The sequence below is a fragment of the Ovis aries genome, chromosome 9 (genome assembly GCF_016772045.2).
Source record: "Ovis aries strain OAR_USU_Benz2616 breed Rambouillet chromosome 9, ARS-UI_Ramb_v3.0, whole genome shotgun sequence".
Taxonomy (NCBI): Eukaryota; Metazoa; Chordata; class Mammalia; order Artiodactyla; family Bovidae; genus Ovis; species Ovis aries.
In genome coordinates this window covers 3,816,921-3,842,722 of record NC_056062.1, presented here as the reverse complement: position 1 = coordinate 3,842,722, position 25,802 = coordinate 3,816,921, and the positions used below count along the sequence as shown (strand labels likewise).

Here is a 25,802-nt window from a genome sequence, read left to right as displayed (position 1 = left end):
CAGTGTTTGTTGATCCTGTATGAACTATTGTCTTTCTTTTAAGAAAAGGAAAGACAAAAACCATCTAAGCAAAAGGGTTATCTGCATAGCTGACCTTACGTGCACTTTTATAACACTACCTTGCTCAGGATGGGAAGGTGGAATAGGACTTAGGATGGAAACGCCATCAAAATATGTGATTTCCTTCTGCCTATGTTCATCAACAAGGCAGTTTTACTGAGCTTCTGAAAATAAGCAAACATTCTTTTTGTTTTTTGTGCTTTTTTAATTGAAGTACAGTTGATCTACAATGTTGCATTAATTTCTGCTGTACAACAAAGTGACTAATATACATATATGTAGATTCTTTTTAATATTCTTTTCCATTATGGCTTATCCCAGGAGACTGGATATAGTTCCCTGTGCTATAGAGTAGGATCTTATTGTTTATCTATTCTATATAAAATAGTTTGCATCCACCAACCCCAAACTGCTAGTTCTTCCCTCCCCCGTGGCAACAAGTCTGTTCTCCATGTCTGTGGGTCTGTTTCTGGCTGGCAGATAAGTTCATTTGTGCCATATTTTAGATCCCACATGTAAGTGATATTATATGATATTTGCCTTTCTCTTTCTGACTTCTAAGAAGTATTTTGAATTGACCCTTGATGTAAAAAACTAGAAGGAGGGAAAAAAGCTGAAGCCAGCTCAATAAATGTCCCAGTGACATAGTGATGGAAGCTCCTTGGCGGGCCAGGGCGGAGACCACCCCATCACCCTGAGACTAAATTGCACGGCTACCTTTGTTCCCGGCATTCCAGGTATCCCGTCACGGCCATCCACACCTGGCAAGCCCTAAAGATGCACAAAGAAACACAGTGTCCCTTAGAAACACATCCCTCTTCCTGTCATTATTTTCTAAAGTTTTATTACAATAACCACTTTGAAGAATGAGCTTGATGACTACAGCTCAGGACTTACCGTGTCCCCTTTGGGCCCAGGGAGACCAGGAATTCCTGGAGAACCTTGAGGCCCCTGCAGGGCAGAGGGAGGAGACAGAACAGAGACAGTTACCGCGTGTACTTAGGTCACGTCAAGGAGATCCACACGACCTCCATGCTGGCGGTGATTAACGCGGATTCGACTCACTCTCTCTCCCTTGGGACCTATTTCTCCTGGAGGTCCTCGCTGTCCTTGGTCACCCTGCACGAAAATAAAATTGTGTTCATATGAGCAGAAGTAACTTATCGATAGGCTTTTGAAATGATAAAATTCTATCCAAATTAACTTACATTGCTCTTTCATCTCAATGGCTTTGATTTATCATGGATGCCTCAAGAAACCTTTTTATAAAAACTATATTGTCCTAAAAATTGATATTACCATAAAGATCACCAAGACTTACATGTCAATTGATTTCACTGTAAATTCATAATGTTTCTGCACTCTTTGGATAAACAGGTATAATAAAATCAAGGTCCACACTGCAGGTAGCCTTGACATCAGGAACTTTGTCCACACATCCTCTATCCTCACTGACTATCATGGTGGGTTGAGGTTTGGATGAGGTGCTAACCTTTTCTCTGTATTTTACTTACTTTCCAAGTCAATAACAATGATTTCTGTCAGAACTATCCAGCTGATGCTGATACATGGTCAGGCAGTAACAGATGAGAGGACGTGTCTTCCTAAAATATGGCTTTGGTTGAATTGCTGAGCTGCTCTGAAACCTCAAACAGCTTCCGATTGCTACCAGATCGCTTACGATTGCCCGGATTGGCATAAAACATTTCATAACGTGCTTCCACCTTGTCTATTCCAGCTCATCTTCTAACAGGAGCTCCACACTCAGGCAGTGGCAGCTCTAGAGCACCACGCCCCCATCACCCCAACAGGGCTGCTCCCCACCTGCCCTCGCTGCTCTATCCCACCTCACACATGTTTGCAGGTCCACCTCCCTCTAAGGTCTGCTTGGCACACCATGTCTGCAGCGTGATCTTATGATGTTATCCTCCAATTACATTCTTTCTTTCCCCTTGGACCTTGACAGTTGGAAATTCTATTTCACTTATACTTTTTCTACTTTTTATGTGGTATGAGTGAGTATCAGTGAACCATTTTTTGGTTTATTTACTTCCAGAAAAGGTGTGAGGCAGTCCACATTAAGGACACATCTACACATGGCCATTAAAATATCAAATAATGAGATCAGAAATCATACGAGAGGAAAAGCATAGAACTACCCAAGAAATTAAAGTGAGAGTTACTGTGACTCCTGACATCCTGGCAACCAGAGTGAAAGGGAAAAACACAGCAAGCAAAAAAAAACAATTTGACTAAACTTATGAGAAAAACAAGACCCATGTCAAGTCAGAAGAACATTTCTCTGTACGAAAGAAAAAATAAAGGTGCTTGACTTAATTTTTAAAATTTTAATAAATATGAAAACTATTGCCCATTTTTCCACTTGATTCATATATAAACAATACCTGCACACATACATATATATAGTAATAGCAAAAAATCTACCACTGATCATTGCTTAAAAAATCTATCAGTGGATCCCAAGAAAAGTACTTACTGGTGCACCAGGGAGCCCTTGAGGCCCAGGTTCTCCATCTAAGCCCCGAGCGCCCTACAAATAAACAAGACAATGAAAATGAACTTGAGATCAGTGATGCATGCTAAGGGTACTTCAGTCTGTCTAAAGAATTTCAACAGCCAGATAAGAAAGAGGCTTTGTGTCTTGTGGTGCAGTATATACTGATATTCATCAGTGAAACCAAGGAGTATTTAATCAGAAACCTCAGTGGTGAAAACACTGGTTTACATCTTCTCATTCCATCAAAAGTACTACACCCAATCTTTGATACCACCTTGGATATCCTAAATGAACAAACACAACACCCACTCCTAATTGCTGATGTGAGCTACTTACTGAGAGAACCTGGAAAGCCTATTGGGAAGGTTTGATTATCATGCTCTGGGGTTCCCAGGACCCCAGTGGGAATTCATTGCTGATGAAGACCAAGGCGCCACCTAAATAACAGTTGCCCTGGACCCTGCAGCTGCCACACCCAGGAGAGAGATTTCCATGACTCTGGATTCCCACCCAGATTTATAATCAGGACTCCAGACTTGTGATTTGGAGGAAGAAACTGCAAAAAGGATGTAAGCATCCCCTCCTCCACCCTGAGTAAACAGTAGGTTCAGTTTGTGTAAAGTGAAATGATCTGTTTTCTCCATAATAGCTTCACCCTACCAAGTGATGCTGGCTAAAAATTACAGAGCTTTATAAATCTAATTATCCTGAAATTATCTCTGACTTCTTTATCTGTGGTACACATCCCCTCCTTATTTTCATTATAAGGATCAAAACATGATTTCAAAACAAAAATATGGGGATTTCAGTGCTCTCCATCTACGCTGCATGGCAAAATACAGCCCCCTCCCCTTGTTGAAATCTTTTTCTCATTTACCACTTGTATGAGAAGGCAGATGGGCACTTGAAGAGAATAATCCCTCTCCTAATGAACAGGCTTGGGAGGAGATGATGAAAGAAATTTTTTAAAAAAAAGTCAGAAAGGTATTGGGTAGATATTAAGCCAAGAAAACCAGGTGGATGGTGTCTGCATTAAGAATTAAAAATTAGAAAACCTTTGATAGAAGGTTCAGACATGGGTAGAATCAAAGAAGAAGCAGCGATACCTACAGAGCCTTGAAAGTCTTTCATCCCTAAAAACTGGAATAGAGCAGAAGGTGCTCTCCATCCACCAGGAAGGAAGAGGTTTGGGAGACCTGAAAAAAGCCTTTGAATTCATAGCTCGTGTTGCTGGGAGGTAGCAGAGCCGGCCCTCGTATTACAGAAAGGCTTTGATGCCTCTCTCTCTTTCTCTCTCTCTCTCACTGCTGTTCAGCGGCAGCTCAGACCCAAACTGCTGTTACTAGGTAACCACTGCATGGGTCTGAGTTCACCAGAAGAGCTTTTTTCTTTTTACTGAAGCAACCTGACCACAGTCAGAGGCAACGAGAAAATTTTGGAAACTATCAAGTTGCAAAATACCTCAAATAAAGAGCATGTCAACAACGGTAACTGGTTCCGAAATAAGGGTCACATATTTTAGATGGTTTAAACCCAGAAAACAAGCAAAAGCCTGGGTATCCGCAACTTCAAAATAAATGGGATTCATAACTTAGTAAGAGAACAGCATCGACAAAATGTGACCTAAGGTAACATGAATACAGAAATATAAAAATATGTTTTTAAAAACACAATGCTTTTAGAAAAGAAATGCTCCACAGGAGATGGAAGAGGGAGCCAAGGACAATGAGAAAGCCTAAAGAGACAGAGAAAAAGTTGAAAAAAAAAAATGACACTGCAGGAATTATTCACTGAATTATAATTCAATGAATTGCTTATTCACAAAGCAATTCCTTCAATCCACAAAACTGTGCATCTATTTTCTTAGAAAGTTGGAGTTCTTTTACTGAGCGCCTGCAGTGTGCACATTTTCCTTTTCTGGTTGTGAATGACAGGCTGTGTGCTTCTGTCTAGAGCAACAAGGATTCGTTTCAGAGGTTTTGTGAAGAATAAGGTGAGGGTCAGACGGGGTGATGGGCAAAGTGCCTTCTTCTTAACTTTCTGGAGCCCTGCAAATTGGTTTTCTTAATAGACTTTCTAAAAAAGTGCAGACGGTTTTCTTAAAATCCGAGAGGTTAGACACACCCCCTCACTCATGTAAACACACACACACACAGAGCAAGAAACATTTCTGAGCTCATCATGAAGGTTCAAGTTTGAGCTGTTTTCACGTTTGCTATCCACCTAGCCAAGCACTCCCTGCCCTGCCCTCTCCACCAATGACAACACCTCCTGGCCAGGCATTCTGCCTCCCCCACCCTTCTCCACCCTCCCCCGCCTCTGCCCTGCACCCCAGGTTCTGTGTCAGTGTCAACTACTGACAGTGACAAGATATGACATCCAACAGCCTGCTGACTCCTGCTCACCCTCAGTAACTTAAGATGCAGGCAGTACATAACAAATGTCCTGTGGATGACTCATTTCTATCACCTATGTTTATAACAGAAATGTTAAGAACCTAACCGAACTTCTACAAAGCCCCCAGTAAGAAATAAAAAGTGATGCTGTTGAAGATAAGATATTCTGAAATGGCCGCAAACATAAACATTTATGTGTTTTTATTTTGACGACCAGCATCATCATCTTACCTTTTCCCCTTTCTCGCCAGCTACGCCGGTGATGCCTCTCAAACCTTGAGCTCCCTTGAAAAGTAAACAAAAAGAGAGAGAAGTACATTCTTTGAGCCGAAGCACATATGCTTTGATGTCATCACAAAAGCTGATCCAGAAGAAGGATGCTATCATAACCAAAGGTAACAATGAGAAGAGAGGCACACTTTCCTAATTTAGAAGAAAAATCCAAAAGGAATTCTGCTGATGGTAAAACTCTTTTTTTTTTAATTCTGGAGACTTATACAAATCTGGAATTGGAATAATGACTGAACACAAAAAGAAAATACCATTAGCATAAAAGAATTATGATAAAGTATTTGACTTTTAACTCACACACAGAATTCACTGCCTCCTTTGCCTTCTCTGTGGTTTGTAACTTGGTTACATGTCACAGGGTAGTGATTTTAAACCTTGGAGTAACTTTTCCCCACCAATATATGCCATCCAAGGCAATTAGGCTCCCAAGGTAGCCCAGGAAAGCTTCTTCCTATAGATATAGCTGGGGTCTCCATCAACCACTTGCCATCACTCTTTGTCACACTGTTTCTACAATAAAAGATACTCTGAGTTTCTGTTTGGGGCAGTAGGAACCCATCTTATCCCTTCTCGGGCATAGCAGTGGGTAATCCTCAAACTGAGGATGCAGGGTGTTATTTCTAGAATCCGCTTCAATCCTGAATGTCACCATTCTAGACTTCTGGCCCCACAGCTGTAGGGATCCAGAAACAGATGCTGTAGACATGCTGCCTGGGAAACAACAGGGGGAGACACGCCATCGGGAAAGCAGGCTGGCCACTTCCAGACAACTTGCTAACTGTCCACACTGGCCTAGGACAAACGGGCTCTAGGCCAATCATTTCCCTGTGTTCTCACTGTCCCTACAACCAGCTCTGTTTTACATCCTGGTCAGTCCCAGTCTAGTCTCTGGAGAGCAGTTAGGAATGCCCTGAAATATACATTCAAGATGATCCAGCTCAGGACACAAAATGAGACGTGGCCAAATCAGATTAAAGAGGCTCCCTTACTGACTGTGGCTCACTGACTGACTCTGAACATAAATCAAAAAGAATTCCAGAAATATCTGGGTCAATAGCAGAGATATGGGAATGACATGTATTATCTCTCAAGGAGAGCTTTTGCATAAATATTCCAAAAAGCATACTTTTTACAAATCTGTGTGTTCCTTGACAGATGCTGTTTTTTATATAAAAAGTGAAAGAACTGAATTTTACAGAAATATTTTTGCGTGTCCTCTCCCAAACTGCAGAAGTAATGATATCCTCCAATGACCACTGGGATCACACAGTGTAAGACTGAAAAATACTTAACCGGAGGTCCTTGAGCTCCAACTTCTCCCAGTCCACCCTGGTCCCCTTCTTCACCCTGAAAAGCAACACAGAGTAGGGCATCAAATGCTATTCCAGGAATTGACCTGAAGTGGGCTCAGTCTAACTCTGCATCCCCTGAATTAGTCTATTATACTTTCTTAAATCATTTTATAAGAGTAATCCATATTAATCGAAGACTATTCAGAAAATACAAACAAGCATAGCATTAAAGTCACCCCAATCCCACTTCTCAGCTATAAACACCAGTAACATTTTAGATGCTATCCTTTCCAAAATTTTTCTAAAGAGGGAGAGAGGAGGAGAGGGAGGGAGGAAGAGACAGACACAGAGACACAGAGGAAGGGTGTGTATGCATTTAGGTACTCTGTGTGTGTGTGTGTGTGTTGTGGGTGTATTATTAGGGAAGTGTGACCACACTACACAAACTTTTCCATAAACTATTTTCTACTACGATTTTCATTTTAATTTTTTTATTACAGTTTTCATACCATGCACAATTTTTTAATTTATTTAAATCAGTCTTTTCTTCCATGACTTCTACCTTTGGTGTCACCCTTAGAAAAGCCTTATCTGTCTCCCAAAAATAAATAAATATTCATCTATGTATATTTTATTCTAGTAATTTTATATATATATCATTTAATTTCTTATGTAGAAATCTTCAATTATCAGTAATTTATTTTGATGTAAACAAAGTAGAAATCTCTTTTTTCCTTCTTGTTGTTGTTGTTCAGTCGCTAAGCCGTGTCTGACTCTTTGTGACTCCATGGACTGAGGCACGCCAGGCTTCCCTGTCCCTCACTGCCTCCCAGAGTTTGCTCAGGTTCATGTCCTTTGAACCAGTGATGTCATCCAACCATCTCATCCTCTGCCACCCTCTTCTCCTTTTGCTTTCAATCTTTTCCAGCATTAGTCTTTTTTTAATAATAAATTAATCAGTTTATTACTTATCCATTTTTAATTTTTTAGATTTTTAAACATTTTTAACTGGAGAACAATTGCTTTACAATATTATGTTAGTTTCTGTCATATATCAACATGACTCAGCCATAAGTATACATATGTCCCCTCCCTCTTTTTTTAATATAAACTTATTTATTTTAATTGGAGGCTAATTACTTTACAGAACACGAGCATCAGTCTTTTCTAATGAGTTGGCTCTTTGCATCAGGTAGCCACAGTGTTGGAGCTTCAGCTTCAGCATCAGTCCTTCCAGTGAATATTCAGGGTTGATTTCCTGTAGGATGGACTGGTTTGATCTCCTCACTGTCCAAGAGACTCTCAAGAGTCTTTTCCAGCATCACAGTGTGAAAGCATCAGTTATTTGGCACCCAGTCTTCTTTATGGTCCAACACTCACAGCCATACATGACTACTGAAAAGACCATAGCTTTCACTAGATGGACCTTTGTTGGCAAAGTGATGACTTTGTTTTTTAATACGCTGTCTAGGTTTGTCACAGCTTTCCTTCCAAGGAGCGAGCATCTTCTATTTTCAGGGCTGCAGTTACCATCTGCAGTGATTTTAGAGCCCAAGGAGAGAAAATCTGTCATTGCTTCCCCTTTTTCCCTTCTACTTTCCTTCTTACTGGCACTCCATTCAATATCACTTACTGAATAATAAATTCTCCCCACATAGGTTGGAAAATTCATCTTTAACATATATTAAATTGATAAATATACTTGTTTGTGGACTTCCTATTAAGCTCTACTGGTTTACTATACGATGTTGTCAATACCACAACATTTTAATTATTGAGATTCTATAATACATTTTAATCTTTGGTTGGGAGAATTTATTTACTCTTTTTTTAATTCAAATTTATTTATTTTAGTTCAGTCGCTTAGTTGTGTCCGACTCTTTGCAACCCCATGAATTGCTGCACGCCAGGCCTCCCTGTCCATCACCGACTCCTGGAGTTCACTCAGATTCACGTCCATCGAGTCAGTGATGCCATCCAGCCATCTCATCCTCGGTCGTCCCCTTCTCCTCCTGCCCACAATCCCTCCCAGCATCAGAGTCTTTTCCAATGAGTCAACTCTTCGCATGAGGTGGCCAAAGTACTGGAGTTTCTGCTTTAGCATCATTCCTTCCAAAGAAATCCCAGGGCTGATCTCCTTCAGAATGGACTGGTTGGATCTCCTTGCAGTCCAAGGGACTCTCAAGAGTCTTCTCCAATACCACAATTCAAAAGCATCAATTCTTCAGCGCTCAGCCTTCTTCACAGTCCAACTCTCACAGCCATACATGACCACAGGAAAAACCATGGCCTTGACTAGACGGACCTTAGTCGGCAACTTTACAATATTGTATTGGTTTTGCCATACATCAACATGAATCCGCCACGGGTGTTCACGTGTTCCCCATCCTGAACCCCCCTCCCACCTCCCTCCCCGTACCATTTACTCTTCTTTTTCATTTACAGTTACTCTTATTTTTCAGGTTTTCCTAAATGTATGTACCCTTAGACATGAACTTTACAACTGTTGGGCGGCTCTTCACCAAAAAAGGCTGCTTGCTTTGTTTTGTATTAGAGCCTCATTAAATTAACAGATTGTATAGAGAAACAATCTTTACAATACTGAATCTTTCCATTGTGGAACTCAGTATATCTTCTGATTTGATCAAAATGTTTCCTTTTTCTTTCCATCACTAAAGTTTTGTTCTTTTCTTCAAATTGAATACTTAAGTGTGTTCTAAGGTATTTTGACTATCTGGTGGCTACTACCAATGGACTCTTCTTTCATCATGTTTTTTAACTATTCCTTTGACTTTTTATATCAGTTATATGATCTCTGATACATGTGTTTTTACTTTATTTATTTATTTGGCTTTACCAGGTTTTAGCTGCAGCATGTGAGATCTAGCTCCTTGACGAGGGATCAAACTCAGGCTCCCTGAATTGCACTGGGCCCGGGGACTGGACCCCCAGGGCAGTCCTGCTGATATTTTTTTTTTTTCTGCTGATATATTTTTAAATGTTAGGATATTCTAAACAGAAATCCAAGTACTACTATTTCTTACAGAAAGATTACTTTATGGACTCTGAGAAAGTCATTTTCTCTTTGACTAGGATTTTGCTTTTTATAATAGATACACTACCCTACATTTGCTATGGTAACAAATAACTTAAATTGTGAAGTTAGTTATTAGAAAAATATCTTAATTTTTAATATATGTACATAATAGTAGATTTAAAATCCAATTCTATTGTTTATTACATGCTTCAATTCACTCATTTTCTTGTTCCACAGGCTGCAACTTTGTATTTGGAGATTTTTTTTTTCCACACATACACAAAGAAATACCAAAAAAAATTAGTAGTAGTATTAATATAGAACATCTGGCCACACAAAGCAAAGAACTAGGCTATGCCTAAATCATTTACACTTCATTTCTGAATAAACTCTAACAGTCTATTATACTGTATTTTTGTTAGTTCATGGAGTGGATAATCAAAACATGTATAATTAAATACTACTTGTATTTTCCCACCTAAGTATAAAAACAACATTGATTATAATTTTTCATTAGCAGAGCTTGGGGTATTTTCCCACTGATTCTTGTTAAAATGTAGAGTAACATAGTTGATTTAAATATTTTACCAACAGGTGAATAGCACACAGTAACTAATCAATAACCATAAAGCTAAATGACAAATTTAGGAAGAGCAATTTATTATCATTTTACTGAAAGTTTTTTTCTGATGGTTCATTCTTAGATTCATAACCAATTTTTTTTAAATATTCATTAACTAGTTTGTGGAGTAAGTTCAATGCAGAATTGTGAATCTGAAAGCAAACTTCAAGACCCTGGTCTTAATTCTTCATCATTCTGTTTTCAGTTCACAACTAAATGCATCCATTAGCCCTTTCAGGTTTCATTTTTCAAGGAGTTATATTATCTTCATAGATCAATTTTCAAAGACAGCCACTGAAAGTTTAAGCGACATATGTATGCGAAATAAAGGAACAGTCAACAATTTTAATTATGGAAAGGTTTTTCATGAAAATTTTGGGCAGTTGCTTAACACACCAAGAATTTTGCAGGTTTTCCACTTAAGAAGTCCAGATAACTAGCTTGCATAGGTCTCAAAAATACTAGTTTCATGGGTGAGTAGTGAGACCTCTGATTGACTATTTCATTCCCAAACCCCATGGGATGGGGGAGTGGAAGTTTCCCAAAGAGAAAGGGTCACCAAAAAAAAAAAAGAGAGAAAAGGATACAGGGCATCAAAACAGCAGAAGTCCACTAAATCTGCTTTACTATACGTACTACCTCGAGGTGTCTTTCAGTGTGGTTTAATATTGGGTTTCTGTGGTTAGGTGATATTCTATTATATGGATATGTCATACTCAAATTAGCCACATCAGACATATTTATTCATTTCTGTGCCCTTAGCAGGACTTCCCTGGGAGCTCAGACGGTAAAGCGTCTGTCTACAATGTGGGAGACCTGGGTTCGATCCCTGGGTCGGGGAGATCCACTGGAGAAAGAAATGGCAATCCACTCCAGTCGCTTAGAATAAATCCTGGCACATAACAGGGATTAATAAATATTTGTTGATTTTTTTGTTACAAATTTAAAAATTCAATGGAGGAACGGGCATACAGAAAAACATCCAAAGTACTTGATGTTTTTATAATCTTCTCCAATTTGTCATCAAGAATCCACCTGTGGTATGCCAGATGAATAAAATGGCTCAACTATTCAGAGCCTAAGTAATAAAAAACTTTTAAAATGTAAGTTCACACTGTAATAAGATACAGGAAATTGGTTTATTTATCTTCATTATCTGAGATTGTTCGATAGTTTTTCCTAAGGAATTCAAGAATATTAGTGCCTGAAGATATTAAAAAATCTCTTCTCAAGCTCTTAACCTCGAAAGACAGACTTCTACCACCCTGTAAAGGTGTAAATGGACATATTCAACAAAGTCTAGATGGCCCACATTAATAAGAACAGTTTGACTTTGTAAAAATATGGAATTTACAGGGACAAATATTCTACCATAGTAGAGGTATAGTCTACCATTTGACTTCTTAGTCAAATTCTTAATTACTTTAAGGCGATTTCATCCTGGTGGACGAAAAAAGACAAATAGATCACCTTACTTTAAATTTCAGCCTTGCAGGACACACTAGCTCCACTATAAGTTGTGCTGTGGATTCCAAGTTTCTACCCAAAAAACAATATAAGTGCTATTGCTAACTTCCAGATGACTCAAAGCCTAAGTTATATTGAAATGAAGTCAGAAACAAACAGAAATTATTTCAGAACTTGAGAAGCTATAAGCCAGTTATCAACTTCCCTGTTTGCTTGTCTCAGCAACACTTGTCATCAAATTTTACACTTGTTATAAAATTTTGTCTAGTGGAGTGGAACAACCAGCTTGAATAACATTTGACTATCAAAAGCCTCAAGGAAAAGAGCTGAGTGTTATTGATTAGAAAAGGAAAGCGAGGGCCAGCAACGCAGGAAGGAAAGAAAGTGGGTGGTGCTTTCTTTGTTCTTTTTTTGTAACTGAACAACCTTAGGATATGATGCTTAGTCAGAATATTGATGCATCTACTGAGAACTTGTCAGTCATCACTGGAAAAGGAAGGGGCAAAAATCATGCTTTGTTATTCTTTATAAGCCCTTACAATGAAAGTCATTACAACCTCTTAATCACAATGTACCCACTAAATATTCCTTGTCCTTACCTTGTGACCTTGTCTTCCAGGTTCACCAATCTCTCCTTTAGCTCCTTTATGACCCTAACAAATGCAAAAATACATAAGTAAAGAAATAAATCAATGTGCTGGATTTGACACAGAAAGTGGTCAGGTGGCTCATAAAGTGACCTTGCTCCCCTAAATGTTAGTCAACGTGCTGCTAAGAGAAAAGGTTATGTCACAAAGAAATGACAGCCTTAGAAGAATTTTAAAACACCATGTGTACTACACAAGCATATATAATAGGTATCAGTTTCAGTTAGCAAACTCTCTCCTGGAATAGCAAATTCTCCATTACCTAGGTCAGTAACTAGATAATGACATTGCCCTCGGGTGTCTAGATCCCTTCTTCCCCAACTTCCTCTCACAGCTGGGTCTCCTCCAACATCAGTAACTCTTTCTCCAGAGGTGGACCGCTGACCCACCAGACCAGCTGCCCCCTGCTCTCCGGAGCCTCCTCTGAAAACCCTCTTCCTCCTCTGCACCCATGGCTTTACTCGAGGCAGAAGAAGGGCTTCCCCAGATGTACAACTTTCTGCCCCTTCTTGTGCACAGTTTAAGTACAAACTCAGTTCAGTTCAGTCATTCAGTCATGTCCGACTCTTTGTGGCCCCATGGACTGCAGCACACCAGGCCTCCCTGTGCATCATCAATACCCGGAGCTTACTCAGACTCATGTCCATTGAGTCAGTGATGCCATCCAACCATCTCATCCTCTATCATCCCCTTCTCCTCCTGCCTTCAATCTTTCCCAGCATCAGGGTCTTTTCAAATGAGTCAGTTCTTCACATCAGGTGGCCAAAGTATTGGAGTTTCAGCTTCAGCATCAGTCCTTCCAATGAATATTCAGGACTGATTTCCCTTAGGATGGACAGGTTGGATCTCCTTGCAATTCAAGGGGCTCTCAAGAGTCTTCTCCAACACCACAATTCAAAAGCATCAATTCTTCAACACTCAGCTTCCTTTCTTGCCTGGAAAATCCCATGGACGGAGGAGCCTGGTGGGCTGCAATCCATGGGGTCGCTAAGAGTTGGACACGACTGAGTGACTTCACTTTCACTTTTCACTTTCACACATTGGAGAAGGAAATGGCAACCCACTCCAGTGTTCTTGCCTAGAGAATCCCAGGGACAGGGGAGCCTGGTGGGCTACCGTCTATGGGGTCACACACAGTCAGACACAACTGAAGCGACTTAGCAGTAGCAGCAGCAGCTTTCTTTATGGTCCAACTCTCACATTCATACATGACTACTGGAAAAACCATAGTCTTGACTAGACGGACCTTTGTTGGCAAAGTAATGTCTCTGCTTTTTAAGTGCAAATAGACAGCTATAAACAGCAGTCAGCAAAGGCTACAGAGCACAGGAAGAAACTCCCATCTTTCATTGTCAGGACACCTGTCCTAACACTTTGGATCAGTAACATGAAATAAATGTGAAATAAACATTCCAAACATTGTCTATCAGAGTTTTGTCCTGAAAACCTTTCTTGTTCCAAGGTTCAAGTTTCCATGAAAAATAAGACACCCATCCAGGCTCCCATCTTCTGCATTGTGGGCGCACATCCAAGCTAACCTCAGAGAAAACTGCAATGGGAAACCCAGTGCCTCAGAGTCTTTTGGACCTTGGCACAGCTCCCCTGATCTGGAATTTTTCAAAATCATTTCAGACTCATAGATTAGAGAGAGAAAGCCGATTTACCCCAGCATTTGGTATTTATTTCTTTATTCCAGTGGGCAATTTTGAAGCAATTATGATGGCAGAGTGAGAGAAAAACACATTTGGAAAGTGACTTTTTTTTTTCTCTATTTTGGACAGTTTTTCCAATTTCTTTTTGACTAAAACAGTTTAAAATACATTATATGTACAGTCCCTGACCCCCATCTGTCACTATTGGAGTAAATTTCTGAACCTTCATCTGTGTTCTAGAGTCTCTCAATCTAGCACGTTTCATTGATATCTCTTCCCTGAGAAACAGAAGCACTGAATAGCCAAGTATCTGCGTCTTGTTAGGAATAGCTGTCAGCGTACCAGCGGGAACCTCCAGGACTGAAAAGGGACCACAGACAAAGCCACCGAATAAGCGACAGACTTGCCTAACCCATCAGAGTGGGGTCTGTGCACGAGCAAGGCCAATGCTTCAGGGAAAGCCTCTGTTTTTCGTATGGATTGTACTCTTGAAGATAGAATACAGCACGGACGTTATTGTCTTACCCTCATGCCTGGCAGGCCTGGGTGTCCCGAACGACCCGGTGGGCAGGAATTGGGACACTGCCAGAGAAACAGAAAGAGAGTAACCAAGAGCCTCTGCTTCGTGATAAAGTGATACATCTTTTAGGGTTTCCAGCTGCAGAACCCCAGTGGAAGTCTATTCATTAAATAACTCTGGCTACTCTTTCCTTTTTATTTACTTGTAAACTCAGAAATATTCCTAGCTTACAAAACATACAGAGAACATAACAAACCCTTTCCCCACGTATCCACCATCCAGATTTAATGAATACTACTATTTTGCCATATTATTTCAGACTCAATTTGTTCAAGAAATAAAACATTTGCAGACCAACCTCTCCCCCTCCAATCCAACAGCTCTGTCCTAAAGGTCACATCCCCCCCACCCCGCCAATAAGTGGACCAAAACTGCATTTAGTGCAGTTTTCCTACACTGTTTGAATATCAGTCTATAAGTAAAACAAGTCTCAGAGAGTATTATTGGACTTGGATCTTCTAAAATTGGAGTGCTCTGGTGAAAAGCAGGTCTCCTCCATAAAGTAAAAAAGATTATGGAAAAAGAAAGATAATTCTATAATGAAAAAGTTAGTGTGAGTAGGTTTAAGTGACCAGTCCATCAGTCCAACAAATTGCTCTGCCATCTGAGTAAAATAAAACATGAAAATACAACATATTCTATCAAGATCATCTTAAAGAAAATTCATCTTCTAAAGAGAATTCCTGGTCTTTGACTTAATACTGTATTTTATTCAAAGGAAAATGTCTTACCAATGGATCTCCATCATGAAAGCCAATTGTTCCCTAAAGTAAAGAAAATGTTAAAGTTAAGAATATAGTGAAATATTTAATTCATCCTACTAATAATAAAATGCTTATTGGACAAATACAGTAAATGTATTTTTTGAATAAGCTATAAGGAATAAGTTGCCTAAGATATGCTAATATTCTAGACACTTCACTCATGGGTCTATTCTGTTTGGAGAAATCGAAATTTTAGTACATTATTTCTTTCACACGATTGAAGAGAAGTAAAATGACAGGATAGAAAATATTCTGAATCATAAGTTGAAAGTATGGATTATCTCCCAACTAACCTCATTTTTTAAATTGCTCATTGTGTAAATCCTTCATAAAAACTAGTTCATTTGAAAGTGTTCCTTTTATATGTCCAAGTTTTGAGCATTTGAGAAGTCAAAAGCCTCAAAGCACTTCAAATATAATGCATAAACCATTCCCTTGAAAATCACCTTTCAAATTATTGTGATTTCTCAACTATACTGGCCTTAAAAGACCAAGCTCTGAATGAGTGAAAATATCACAGCCATTTTGAAATTTTAGGACAATGATTCAATTTAAAAGTCCTTTCATTTTTGGTTCTTAGGGTTCTATAATCCCAACTTTCAGACACAGAGAAATTCAAACTGCAAATAACTTACACTGGGTCCTGGGGGGCCAGGGGGTCCCGGTGGTCCTCTTTTCCCAGGGTCGCCCTAAGTTATTTGAAAATTGTGACACAGAGGTTATACACACGTCAAAACACAGTGCACAAAACAGGTGAGGTATGAGAAACTGCCATTCCTACAAACCCTGCAGAACTCAGCCTGCATAGACCTGCCACCAAAATCAATGGGTGACCCACAATCCAATTAGTTCCACAAAGCTAGAAGAATAAAGGAGTTCCAGCCTCATCAAAGTAAGAGAAGGTGGAGGGAGACCTGGGGAAAAGAGCCAGTTCTTCTCTATACACTGATCGCTTTACTCTGGAAACACTACGAATTTTTCTAGTTGATTTTCAGGGGAATCAGAACAGTCACTGCTGCCAGTGCTGCCCAGCTAAGGGCAGCTCACGCCTGCCTGACACTGTAAACAGGAAGGCAAGCTCTGCAGGGCCAGTCAGCCCTGGACTCTTCACTCAGAAGCTGTCCCTCAGTCTGTCACCGCACGCACTTGCAAATGCGACAAGAAGAGCAAAGATGGCTAAATAAGCCATTCAGATGAAAGTGGATTCCAGTTAGACTTAATCACCAGCGCTTCCTCCCCGCATACTTTTCCCTCTAATATTCCATCATAAACCAAAAGCATCTTACAATCCACTTTATAATCATTTTATATGCATTCTTGCATTCAGTAAATAAATTTGCCAAACAGCAGCACCTACAGAGAAGCTAGATAGGTATATATATGTGGCTCCCACTTTCAATGGATTCACTATTATCGAGTCTTCAGATAACACCACTACTTCAAGTTTTTGGAATATTTATTGAATACTAACATCAATTTCTCCCATGCAGTTCAGCTCTCTATTGACTAAAATTCTGTCGGTTCGATTATGATTTTACGATGCTGACATAAAGGCACGTGGGAATGGTTTTAGTCTATTCACTCATTTCATACAGAGAAACTCATACAAAAGACACTGGACCCCAATCCCAGCTGAGTCTGTAAAATGAAGGTGACACTTCTTGGCTTAATCACTAATTCTAGAAGTTGGGAAGAAAAAGTTCAGCTGAGAACTTTGGGGGAAAAAAGTAAAATCTCTCTACAAAAAAGAGATAGCATTATTACCCTGGTCCTCATCAGCATTATAAACTGGAATTAAACTTATCTGCCATGTCTTGGATTTGCAGGAGGAAACACACATAGGGCAGCCATCCCCAGTAACATCTCCTATTAAGTCAGCAAACATCTACCAATGTGCTGTGTTTGTGTGTCTGGTACTCACAATCGGTCCAACACGGCCAAGCTCTCCAGGGAGTCCTGCTCCCCCAGGAGGACCCTGAAGTCAACAAATTAGAGGGACATGGTGATTTATGACATTTTCACAATTTATGACAAGTGATATCAAATACAATAAACAATTGACTCAGAATGATGTATCTGTGCTAGCTTTGGCTTCCAATGAGACAACTCATCTGACTGAAGAGTAAGTACTTAAAATGGAAATTTCTTAAATTAACAGAAATTTCTTAAATTAATAAAATATTTTTAGTAGAATAGGGGTGCTGTCATAGTAGCCACCTAAGATCCCTAAGGGAGGACACTGTCAACACCACTGGTAGAGTGCTGACTGGAGACTAAGGTTGGGATCTGAGAAACAGGCTGTTCTTACAGACTACGCAAACCAAGAGACGACACTTACAGGAGGTCCAGGGATACCACGGCCCTAAAAGGTTAAAATAAAAGTTGTTACGATATAGGACCCATACTTCACGTAAATACAGTAGTTACAGAAGTGAATACCGAAGTTACTTCTGTAAATACAGAACTAACTCAGTTCGAAAATAAACTACCAAGTCTATCACTAAATAAACACAAGATGCTCATTGGAAAAGAACGGACTCAGTAGAGAAAGCAAACTCGGCTCCACTTCTAAATGAAGAAGCTTGCTTCAGCTCCTCAAATGTTCTTTTGATGTCTAAGCTAGCCGGTAGTATTTTTTTCAAACTTTTTTTTTTTTTTTTTTAAAGAAAAGCAAAGTAAAGAAAACCCACTCCAGTATTCTTGCCTGAAGAACCCATGGACAGAGGAGCCTAGCAGACTTTAATAGTCCATAGCATCGCACAGAGACAGACAAGACTGAAGTGACTTAGCACAGCAAGTAAAGAGGTCATCCATGCTTGCTGTCAGGAGAATTTACCATTCCTCACAAAGAGGCACATCACAACTGGACTTTTTCACATTCTTTCCCACTACAGTTTATTACAAAATAGTGAACATGTGCTATACCGTAGGTCCTTGTTGTTTATCTGTTTTATGTGCAGTAGTTTCTATTTGTTAATCTCAAATTCCTAATTTATCCCTCCCTTCCTTTCCTCTTTTGTAACCACAAGCTTGTTTTCTATGCCTGTGAGTCTATTTCTGTTTTGTAAAGAAGTTCACTTGTAGCATATTTTAGCTTCCACATATAAATGATATCATTCGTCGTGTTTTATAAGAAAGTGACATTAAAAGTAAGACAATATTGCTTTAAAATTTATAATATGATATTTGGAAATTGCCCAAACATTTAGCACAGAGAGGAAGGAGAGAACCAAAGTGTTTAGGAACATACCCCTTGACAGGTAAGGCTATGTATCCAGACACCAAATCCAGTAGAAATGGAAAACAAAACAGTGTCACTCCTGAAATGACCTCCAGTGGGATCCTCATTTATGCTGAATTTTATTTTAAAACCAATCATTCTGTCTCCCACTCCCTTACATTTACTATCTCTTGAGCAACATCAAACTGCATGTAACCAGGGATTGAAACGATGCCTTATGCAGCCTCCAAGCCTCAATTCCAAGCACAGGGCCTAGCACACAACGAGCTCTAACTCTGTGCTGGTTGAATTTAATAAAACTGAGCACCACTGCCTTCAGGACGCAGTCTCCCAGCCTTGGGCCTTCTCATCACTCTCTCTCCTCTGTGCGCTTGAATCCCTCTTATGCACAGCTGTCTCTGACACCATATTCCTGACAGCTTGTACTTCCAGACTTCGTATTTTCTAGATAGAAATATCTAAGATAGATATTTTCTAAAATATCCATCCATATATGAAGCATCCAGGGGAATCACATCCTCTGATAATGATGCTATTATTTCTAATTATTTAGGCAGCCACAACAAGCATGAATTTCACATGAGTAATATGTTTCAATGGTAAATGGGGAGTTTTCAAGGCATTCTTTGAAAAATCACTTCTATTTGAACATTATAATATGTGGATCAATATGGAAAATAAATGTTATGCTTGAAGATACCAAAGTAATCAATAAGTTATTTCATTATCAAGAGACCTAGAGATTTGATGAATTTTTTAAAAGGCATCTCTATAAGATGTTGAGCTCTGAGTTAAAAATGTGGGAAGGAAGCCAGCAAACTATTCACCTCTGAAAATAGGCCTATAATGGAAAAGATGAAATATGGCAAAGGAAACAGTGCAAATAGAAAACAAAGAGGAAACACACAGATTAATAGCAAGAACAAAAAGGGAATGAAGAACAGATAGAAAAAAAAAAAAAAGCAGGCTGAGAATCCAGTTCTCCTCTGACTAGAAATAACCCAAGTCTGGTGGATTGCGCAACGTGGAAAAAGACTCGCCGGGGGAGCAGGTGGGTGATAATATGGCTGGTATTTCATTAGACCTAAAACCAGTTGTGAAGAAACTGGTGTGATGCCGAGGTCTAAACACCGAACACCTAGATCTGCTGCTGTTACATGAGAAACAGTTTCCATTTCCATCAATGGGAACAAAGTGAAAAGTAAAGTCGCTCAGTTGTGTCCGACTCTTTGCGACCCCATGGACACCAGGCTCCTCTGTCCATGGGATTTTCTAGGCAAGAGTACTGGAGTGGGTTGCCTTCTCCTTCTCCAGGGAACTTCCCGACTCAGGGATTGAACCCAGGTCTCCCGCATTACAGACAGACGCTTTACCATCTCAGCCACCAGGGAAAGTCAATGGGAACAAAGAGAGGGTTATTTCCATTGGTAAATGCCACCTGCAAACAGATGTATGTATTTTGCATCATACATTCAGATTGCTCTGAAATTGTCTCCTCATAGTCAGAATGCTTATCATAGCAGAAAAGCCATAATCTCTTTGTTTTGTATATTATGTAGAAAACTAAATTGAAAAATTTCACAGTGGCAGAATTTTACCTAAAGACAGACTATAAATCACTTCGCATTTACTTACTGGAAATCCACGAGGTCCTGGCACACCAGGTTCTCCCTAAAAATAAAAATAGCTCCATTGTACTTCGCTTTTTTAGAATGAGTAAGTAAGTATGCAAACTGCATAAATATTAAAATCATTAAAACACTCCATCTTAGTGTTTGAATGCAATTTAGTTCAACTGTTATAAAACATGATTTTGGTTGAACAAGTGTATTTCAGCCACTTCACAACTAATCTGTTAATTGATTTGGAAATACTACAATAAAATTATGCTTCAGCATTTAATTGATACCAGCAATTAATACCAGGTGGCTAACTTACTTTTTGTCCTCTTGGTCCAACAGAGCCGGGGGATCCATCAGGACCTGTTAATCCCTAACAAAGCAAAATGATATTAGAACTAATACAACATCCTTAGGCAAGCCACTAAGTGGATAATTCCATTTTATTTATTAATTACATGCAGGATAGTTTACCTATGTATGGTGCAAGTCTTATTTATAAAGAAAAACCTTTCTATATTCCTACTCAAGGGTAATGTTTGACATGACATCTGACTGTTATAGTTACTTTCTGTTAATAAATTGTACCCTGTTCATAACTTCCCACTAAATGCACTATCACAGGATTCAATAATTTAGTATTTTTGTCTCTGCTTTGAAAAAATGGGAAGTAATAATTACAGTGTTCTAATAGATAAGTCTAATGGGACAACTCCAATACTTTGGCCACCCGATGCGAAGATGCAAAGAGCTGACTCATTTGAAAAGACCCTGGTGCTGGGAAAGATTGAAGGCAGGAGGAGAAGGGGATGACAGAGGATGAGATGGTTGGATGGCATCACCGACACAATGGACATGAGTTTGAGTAAACTCCGGGAGTTGGTGATGGACAGGGAAGCCTGACATGCTAAAGTCCATGGGGTCACAAAGAGTTGGACACGGCTGAGCGACTGAACTGAACTGAACTGAATGGGACAACAGGACTTGGCTTTGCCACTTAGCCATGTGATGTATCTCTTGATTTCATTTATAAAGCAAAATGTTTTATATGTGTATGTCTCTGTAGCTCTCAAATAACATCTTGAGAGTTAAAATGTTCCTTCAATAGTGATTAAAACTAATCAATCTCATTGTCGCCTCTTAGCCACCTAAAGCCCCTCAGTTACCTCCTAGCAATGACAACTGCTTATGGAAAACATTAACTTTTAAAGTTGAATCATTTGAGAGCATGTTTGTAGGTTATCTCCTTTAGTGAAATAGCTATAATTAAATATACATTTTCATGTGTACCACTCAGTATGTAGGCTCTAAGTCCATTACTGTAAAACACATTTATAACGTCACATGTAATGCTAAAGTAGTTATTCAAGCATCACTTCCAACCATTGTTGCTTTCCCCACCAGTACTTATTTTATCATCATCCTAATATAAAATAATTTAAATATAATATAAAATAATATGAAATAGATATCAAACCATGATAATACTACATGTACATCTGAATTTCCACATTGGATGAAGACACATTTTTATCTTTTTAGTTTTTCCTTTACTTTAGATGCTGTCATTTATGATACAATATTGAAATTATACCCTACAAAATACAGCTATATGTACCTATATATGTAGATATATACATACTTAATGCACATACGTATATACACATGCATATAACTTGTAAAATCTATTAGCAAGATTTTGAAAAAAATTAAAATGATATTAATCAAGGAGTTCCTTGAAAATATGAAAGTCTGAATTAATAATGAATCACCAAAGTGCATATTTAATCTGTCAGTCTGCATAAATATCAATAAAATGCATTCATATAACTTATATAGAAAACTATTTCACCAGCCACCATTTTTACATTTCTCTGCATCAATTAATTTCCTTCATAACTCCAAAGACTGAATCAAAGGAAGGAGAAAAGAGTGAGCTGACAATATTAATTATTGGAAATTTACCAAAGAAGAAAGCTACTAAACACACGTGGAAGGATTTTTGACAGACTTTGCTTTTCAGTCTCTCTAGTATAATTACAATGCTCTAACTTGGGAACAGGCCTTAACATCTTAGTTGCTGAGCACCTGTGGTAATGGAACACTGGCTTCTGTATGTGAGCAAATAAACCATACCCCAGGAGCTCTCTGTAAACACATATGGCACAAGGGTTTTATAAACCTCAGGGCAGGTCTGACTAAAGGGACTTCCAATGCCCACTTCACACATATGCCCTCCAAGATCCGTCCTGGTCAGTTCCCACACACACTGCCAACTAACCACCTTTAATCAGGGGCTAAAACCACTGGCAAAGTTGGAGGGCAGAACTTCAGCTGCATAATAAGGAAGCACAGTGGCTGGATAACCTGGAGGCTGCTTCCAGATACTTCTTGTCTCAACTGTCTTCTGTAAGACATGGTAAACCACATCTAATCACGAGGAGGCTGTGAGTTAATGAAAATGTATTCTGGCATCCGATCTAGTGAACTCTGTTGTGACACAGCCATGCATTAAAGCATAGGCTCTGTGAGGACAGGACTCCATGTCCATTACAATCTGAGCACACTGCCCGAGCATCTAACACACGCAGCACAGAAGATTACAAAAGGCTACTGAACAGAAGATTTGGGCTAGCCTACTGGGTGGAGGGATTTCACACCTGTCGGTCCACATCATCTTTATTTTTAGTTCAAATGCCAGTTCTGCCACTTAGTATTAGGCCACTGCAGGCAAGTTACTCAACTGCATGGAGCCTCAGTTTCCTAATCCGTAAAACAGGTATAATGTTAATATCTACCTCACATGGCAACTTTGAAGGTTCACTGGGATATTGTACACAGAGTGTATTATCATTATTATGTAGTCAGATTATCCTAGAAGCTAATGAAGTAACATTTCCTGCTCTCTGGGAGCTTAAAATCTCATTCAGAAGAGATTTTGCCAAAAAAAAAAAAAAAAAAAAGGAAAAAATCTGGGTATTAACCACAGGCACTGTGCTTCACAGCCCCCTCACATTTCTCTGATGCCTAACTATTTCCCCTTACAGTGCCTTTCAGAATAATCATATAACATCACAGATAATAGTTGTATACATTCAGAGGATGTTCTAATCTCTCTCCTATAAAACATATCATAACGTAACTATAATTCATGTACTTAATTGTAATTCCTCTTTTCTGTATCTTAGATGCTATAAGAATGAAAAAAAATACTCTTTTAGAGCTCTTAGAGCTCACTAAGCATGCCACAGCATAAGTGCCTGTAAGAGTATAAGTTATTAATGATAACAGCACAGTTGCCCTTTGAGTACAGAGCTTGCAACCAAGCTTGGATTTCCTTAATGTTATGTGTCTATAAGGGAAAAGAATGAAGTTAAACTAAAAAAAAGAAGAGTTTTATATATATGTATATAAGTCTCTCACAACTTCCATTTACAAACATACGCATAAAAATCCAATTTGCAATCATTATTATCTGTCAAAGAAATGACAGAGGAATATATTGCCAGTGGCAGAAAGAATTGCTTTCATATGAATGTTTATGAAGATAAGGTTCTATATGGGATAAAATTAAAGCCCACTGTATTCTGAAATTTCTCACTGCTGCTTGGCAAAGCAAGCAGCCCTCACTATTAATTTCCTTCCAGCATTCCACCACTCAGTTCAGGAGACCCAAGCCATAATCCTACAAGACTAGCTGCCATGACTCATTTACCTTTTCTGTCAAAAATCCACTTAATTCAGGATAATAACCTTTAAGCCGTATTCTTTTCAGATTCTTCCAAACAAACCATCTGATTGACCATTTGTTAACATTACCAAAAAAATACAGCATGTTTGTGACTGCACTTTAAAAGAAGTTCTACACAAATGCAAATCAGTATAGTTAATTTTTTGCTTAGTTCTAAGAAATGTCTAAAATACTGCCACATGCATGAACTTCTTACTTTTTTCTCTCCTTCCTTTCTCTTTTTCTTTTTTCTCTCCTTCCTTTCTCTTTTTCTTTTTCTGTTGCTTTTCTCTGCCATTTCAGAAAATTGATTCAATGCCCTCATCAGTTCCTCCCTGAGGATCTTACAGAGTCAAAGTTCTATGATGTAAGAAGCCTTACTATTTTACACCTTTTAACTTTGGAAATCTTATTTGGAAATGGAAATCTATGCTATGATACTGCAGTTATAGACAAAAAAAAAGTACTTGCAATTATTAGTTACATTGTACTTCTTAAGATTTTAAACAATTTTCTTTTTTATCCTATTTCTGTTTAAGTGTGGAAATTACTTTATAAAGTAAAACCAGGCATTGCCTTTATGAATTTATGGTACTAGAGGAAGAATAATTTGTTGAGCCTACTACAAAAGCACCATGAAACCCAAACACAGACAAGTCTAGTCCTTTGTCTGAGATTATGCAACTCAGTTGTAAGACAAGACTTCAGGTTGTTCATTTATGTTTCAACCATGACAAAAATTAATAATAATATAGTCATTTAATCATCCATTTTCTTTTCACATAAAACAAGGTCCAAGGTTGAAAGGAATGCAGAAATAAATCTAACCTACTGGTTTATTTGCATTCATCAGACTTTTTTATTTGGATGTGCCAGTTCCAAGTAATTTACTGTATTTCAAAGAGATGTTTGATAGCAAACAAGTTATATAATTTCTGTTCATATTATACAAATATTAGGCTGATATTCAGTTTGCGTTGTCCAAACGTTAGTCCCTAGTGACCTCATGCACTGCCACTTTGCCTACATAGGAAGTTCAAACTAGGGTCTTTTAGGTATAAAACAAAGTCAGTCTCCTAAAGCAATGAATTGTTGTTGCTGTTGCTGTTTAGTCCCTAGCATAGACAAATATCCCCATTATACTAATCTTGATAAAGAAAGCACATCTTAATAATCACTAACATCTAGCTATTTTTCTTTTTCTCAAAATGAAGACTCTGTCTTAAATTCTAGCCAAAAGTTCTCAGAATCTATAATCATAGGTTTTCAAGGGCTTTGATTTAGAAAAGTCTTTAGTTTGGGGAAATCATATAAGCTGGTAACTTGAAGGATAACTTGAGGAACCCAGCACTGTTTTCTGAGAGCAGAGGTCCGGATATCACTTTACTTTATCCCAGCCGGAAAGTCAAGGAGTGGCCCTCAGTAAACTCTCAACAGTCCAATGCAGGGAGAGAAGAGATGAGAGCCCTGAAGTCCTTTTCCCTGAAGAAATGTTGACTAGTGTTGGGTTTATCACACAGCTCAGCATCTGAGCTTGCCTCCCATGGGGAGAGGCAGGTGTGTGGCTGGGTATGTTGGGGAGAGGCAGCTGGTTCCCAGGCTTCAAGCAACCCTGGTCAGCTTGTTTCTGTCAGTGACTGCGAACCAAGGAAACACCGGAGGAAAGACAGAGAGCTAGGTTTGTTTTTTTGTTTGTTTTACTTACATTTTAGAAACCATCAAGTCCAAGTCTTCTGAGCTGGATTTCTCTAGGTTTTATTTTTATTTTAATTGGAGGCTAATTACAATACTGTAGCGTTTTTGCCATCCAGTGACACGAATCACCCGTGGTTGCGCGTGTGGTGTAGGAGCAGCCCTGCCCCACACTCCCTCCCGGGCAGGCTCTC

The 25,802-nt window shown here is 38.9% G+C and overlaps 1 protein-coding gene across 1 annotated transcript in view; it reads right to left on the bottom strand.

The window, feature by feature from the left end:
• The window catches only part of COL9A1 (collagen type IX alpha 1 chain), an 87,549-nt gene that overhangs the window by 35,221 nt on the left and 26,526 nt on the right, over positions 1–25,802 (bottom strand). The window contains exons 11-24 of the mRNA XM_015097693.4: positions 20,506–20,559; positions 20,203–20,238; positions 17,665–17,688; positions 17,248–17,301; positions 15,962–16,015; positions 15,294–15,326; positions 14,508–14,564; positions 12,283–12,336; positions 6,559–6,612; positions 5,206–5,259; positions 2,558–2,611; positions 1,126–1,179; positions 958–1,011; positions 778–831 (exon numbers count right to left, since the gene is read on the bottom strand). Of these exons, the coding sequence (XP_014953179.3) occupies positions 778–831; positions 958–1,011; positions 1,126–1,179; positions 2,558–2,611; positions 5,206–5,259; positions 6,559–6,612; positions 12,283–12,336; positions 14,508–14,564; positions 15,294–15,326; positions 15,962–16,015; positions 17,248–17,301; positions 17,665–17,688; positions 20,203–20,238; positions 20,506–20,559 (690 nt within the window). The remainder of the gene's footprint in view (positions 1–777; positions 832–957; positions 1,012–1,125; positions 1,180–2,557; positions 2,612–5,205; positions 5,260–6,558; positions 6,613–12,282; positions 12,337–14,507; positions 14,565–15,293; positions 15,327–15,961; positions 16,016–17,247; positions 17,302–17,664; positions 17,689–20,202; positions 20,239–20,505; positions 20,560–25,802) is intronic.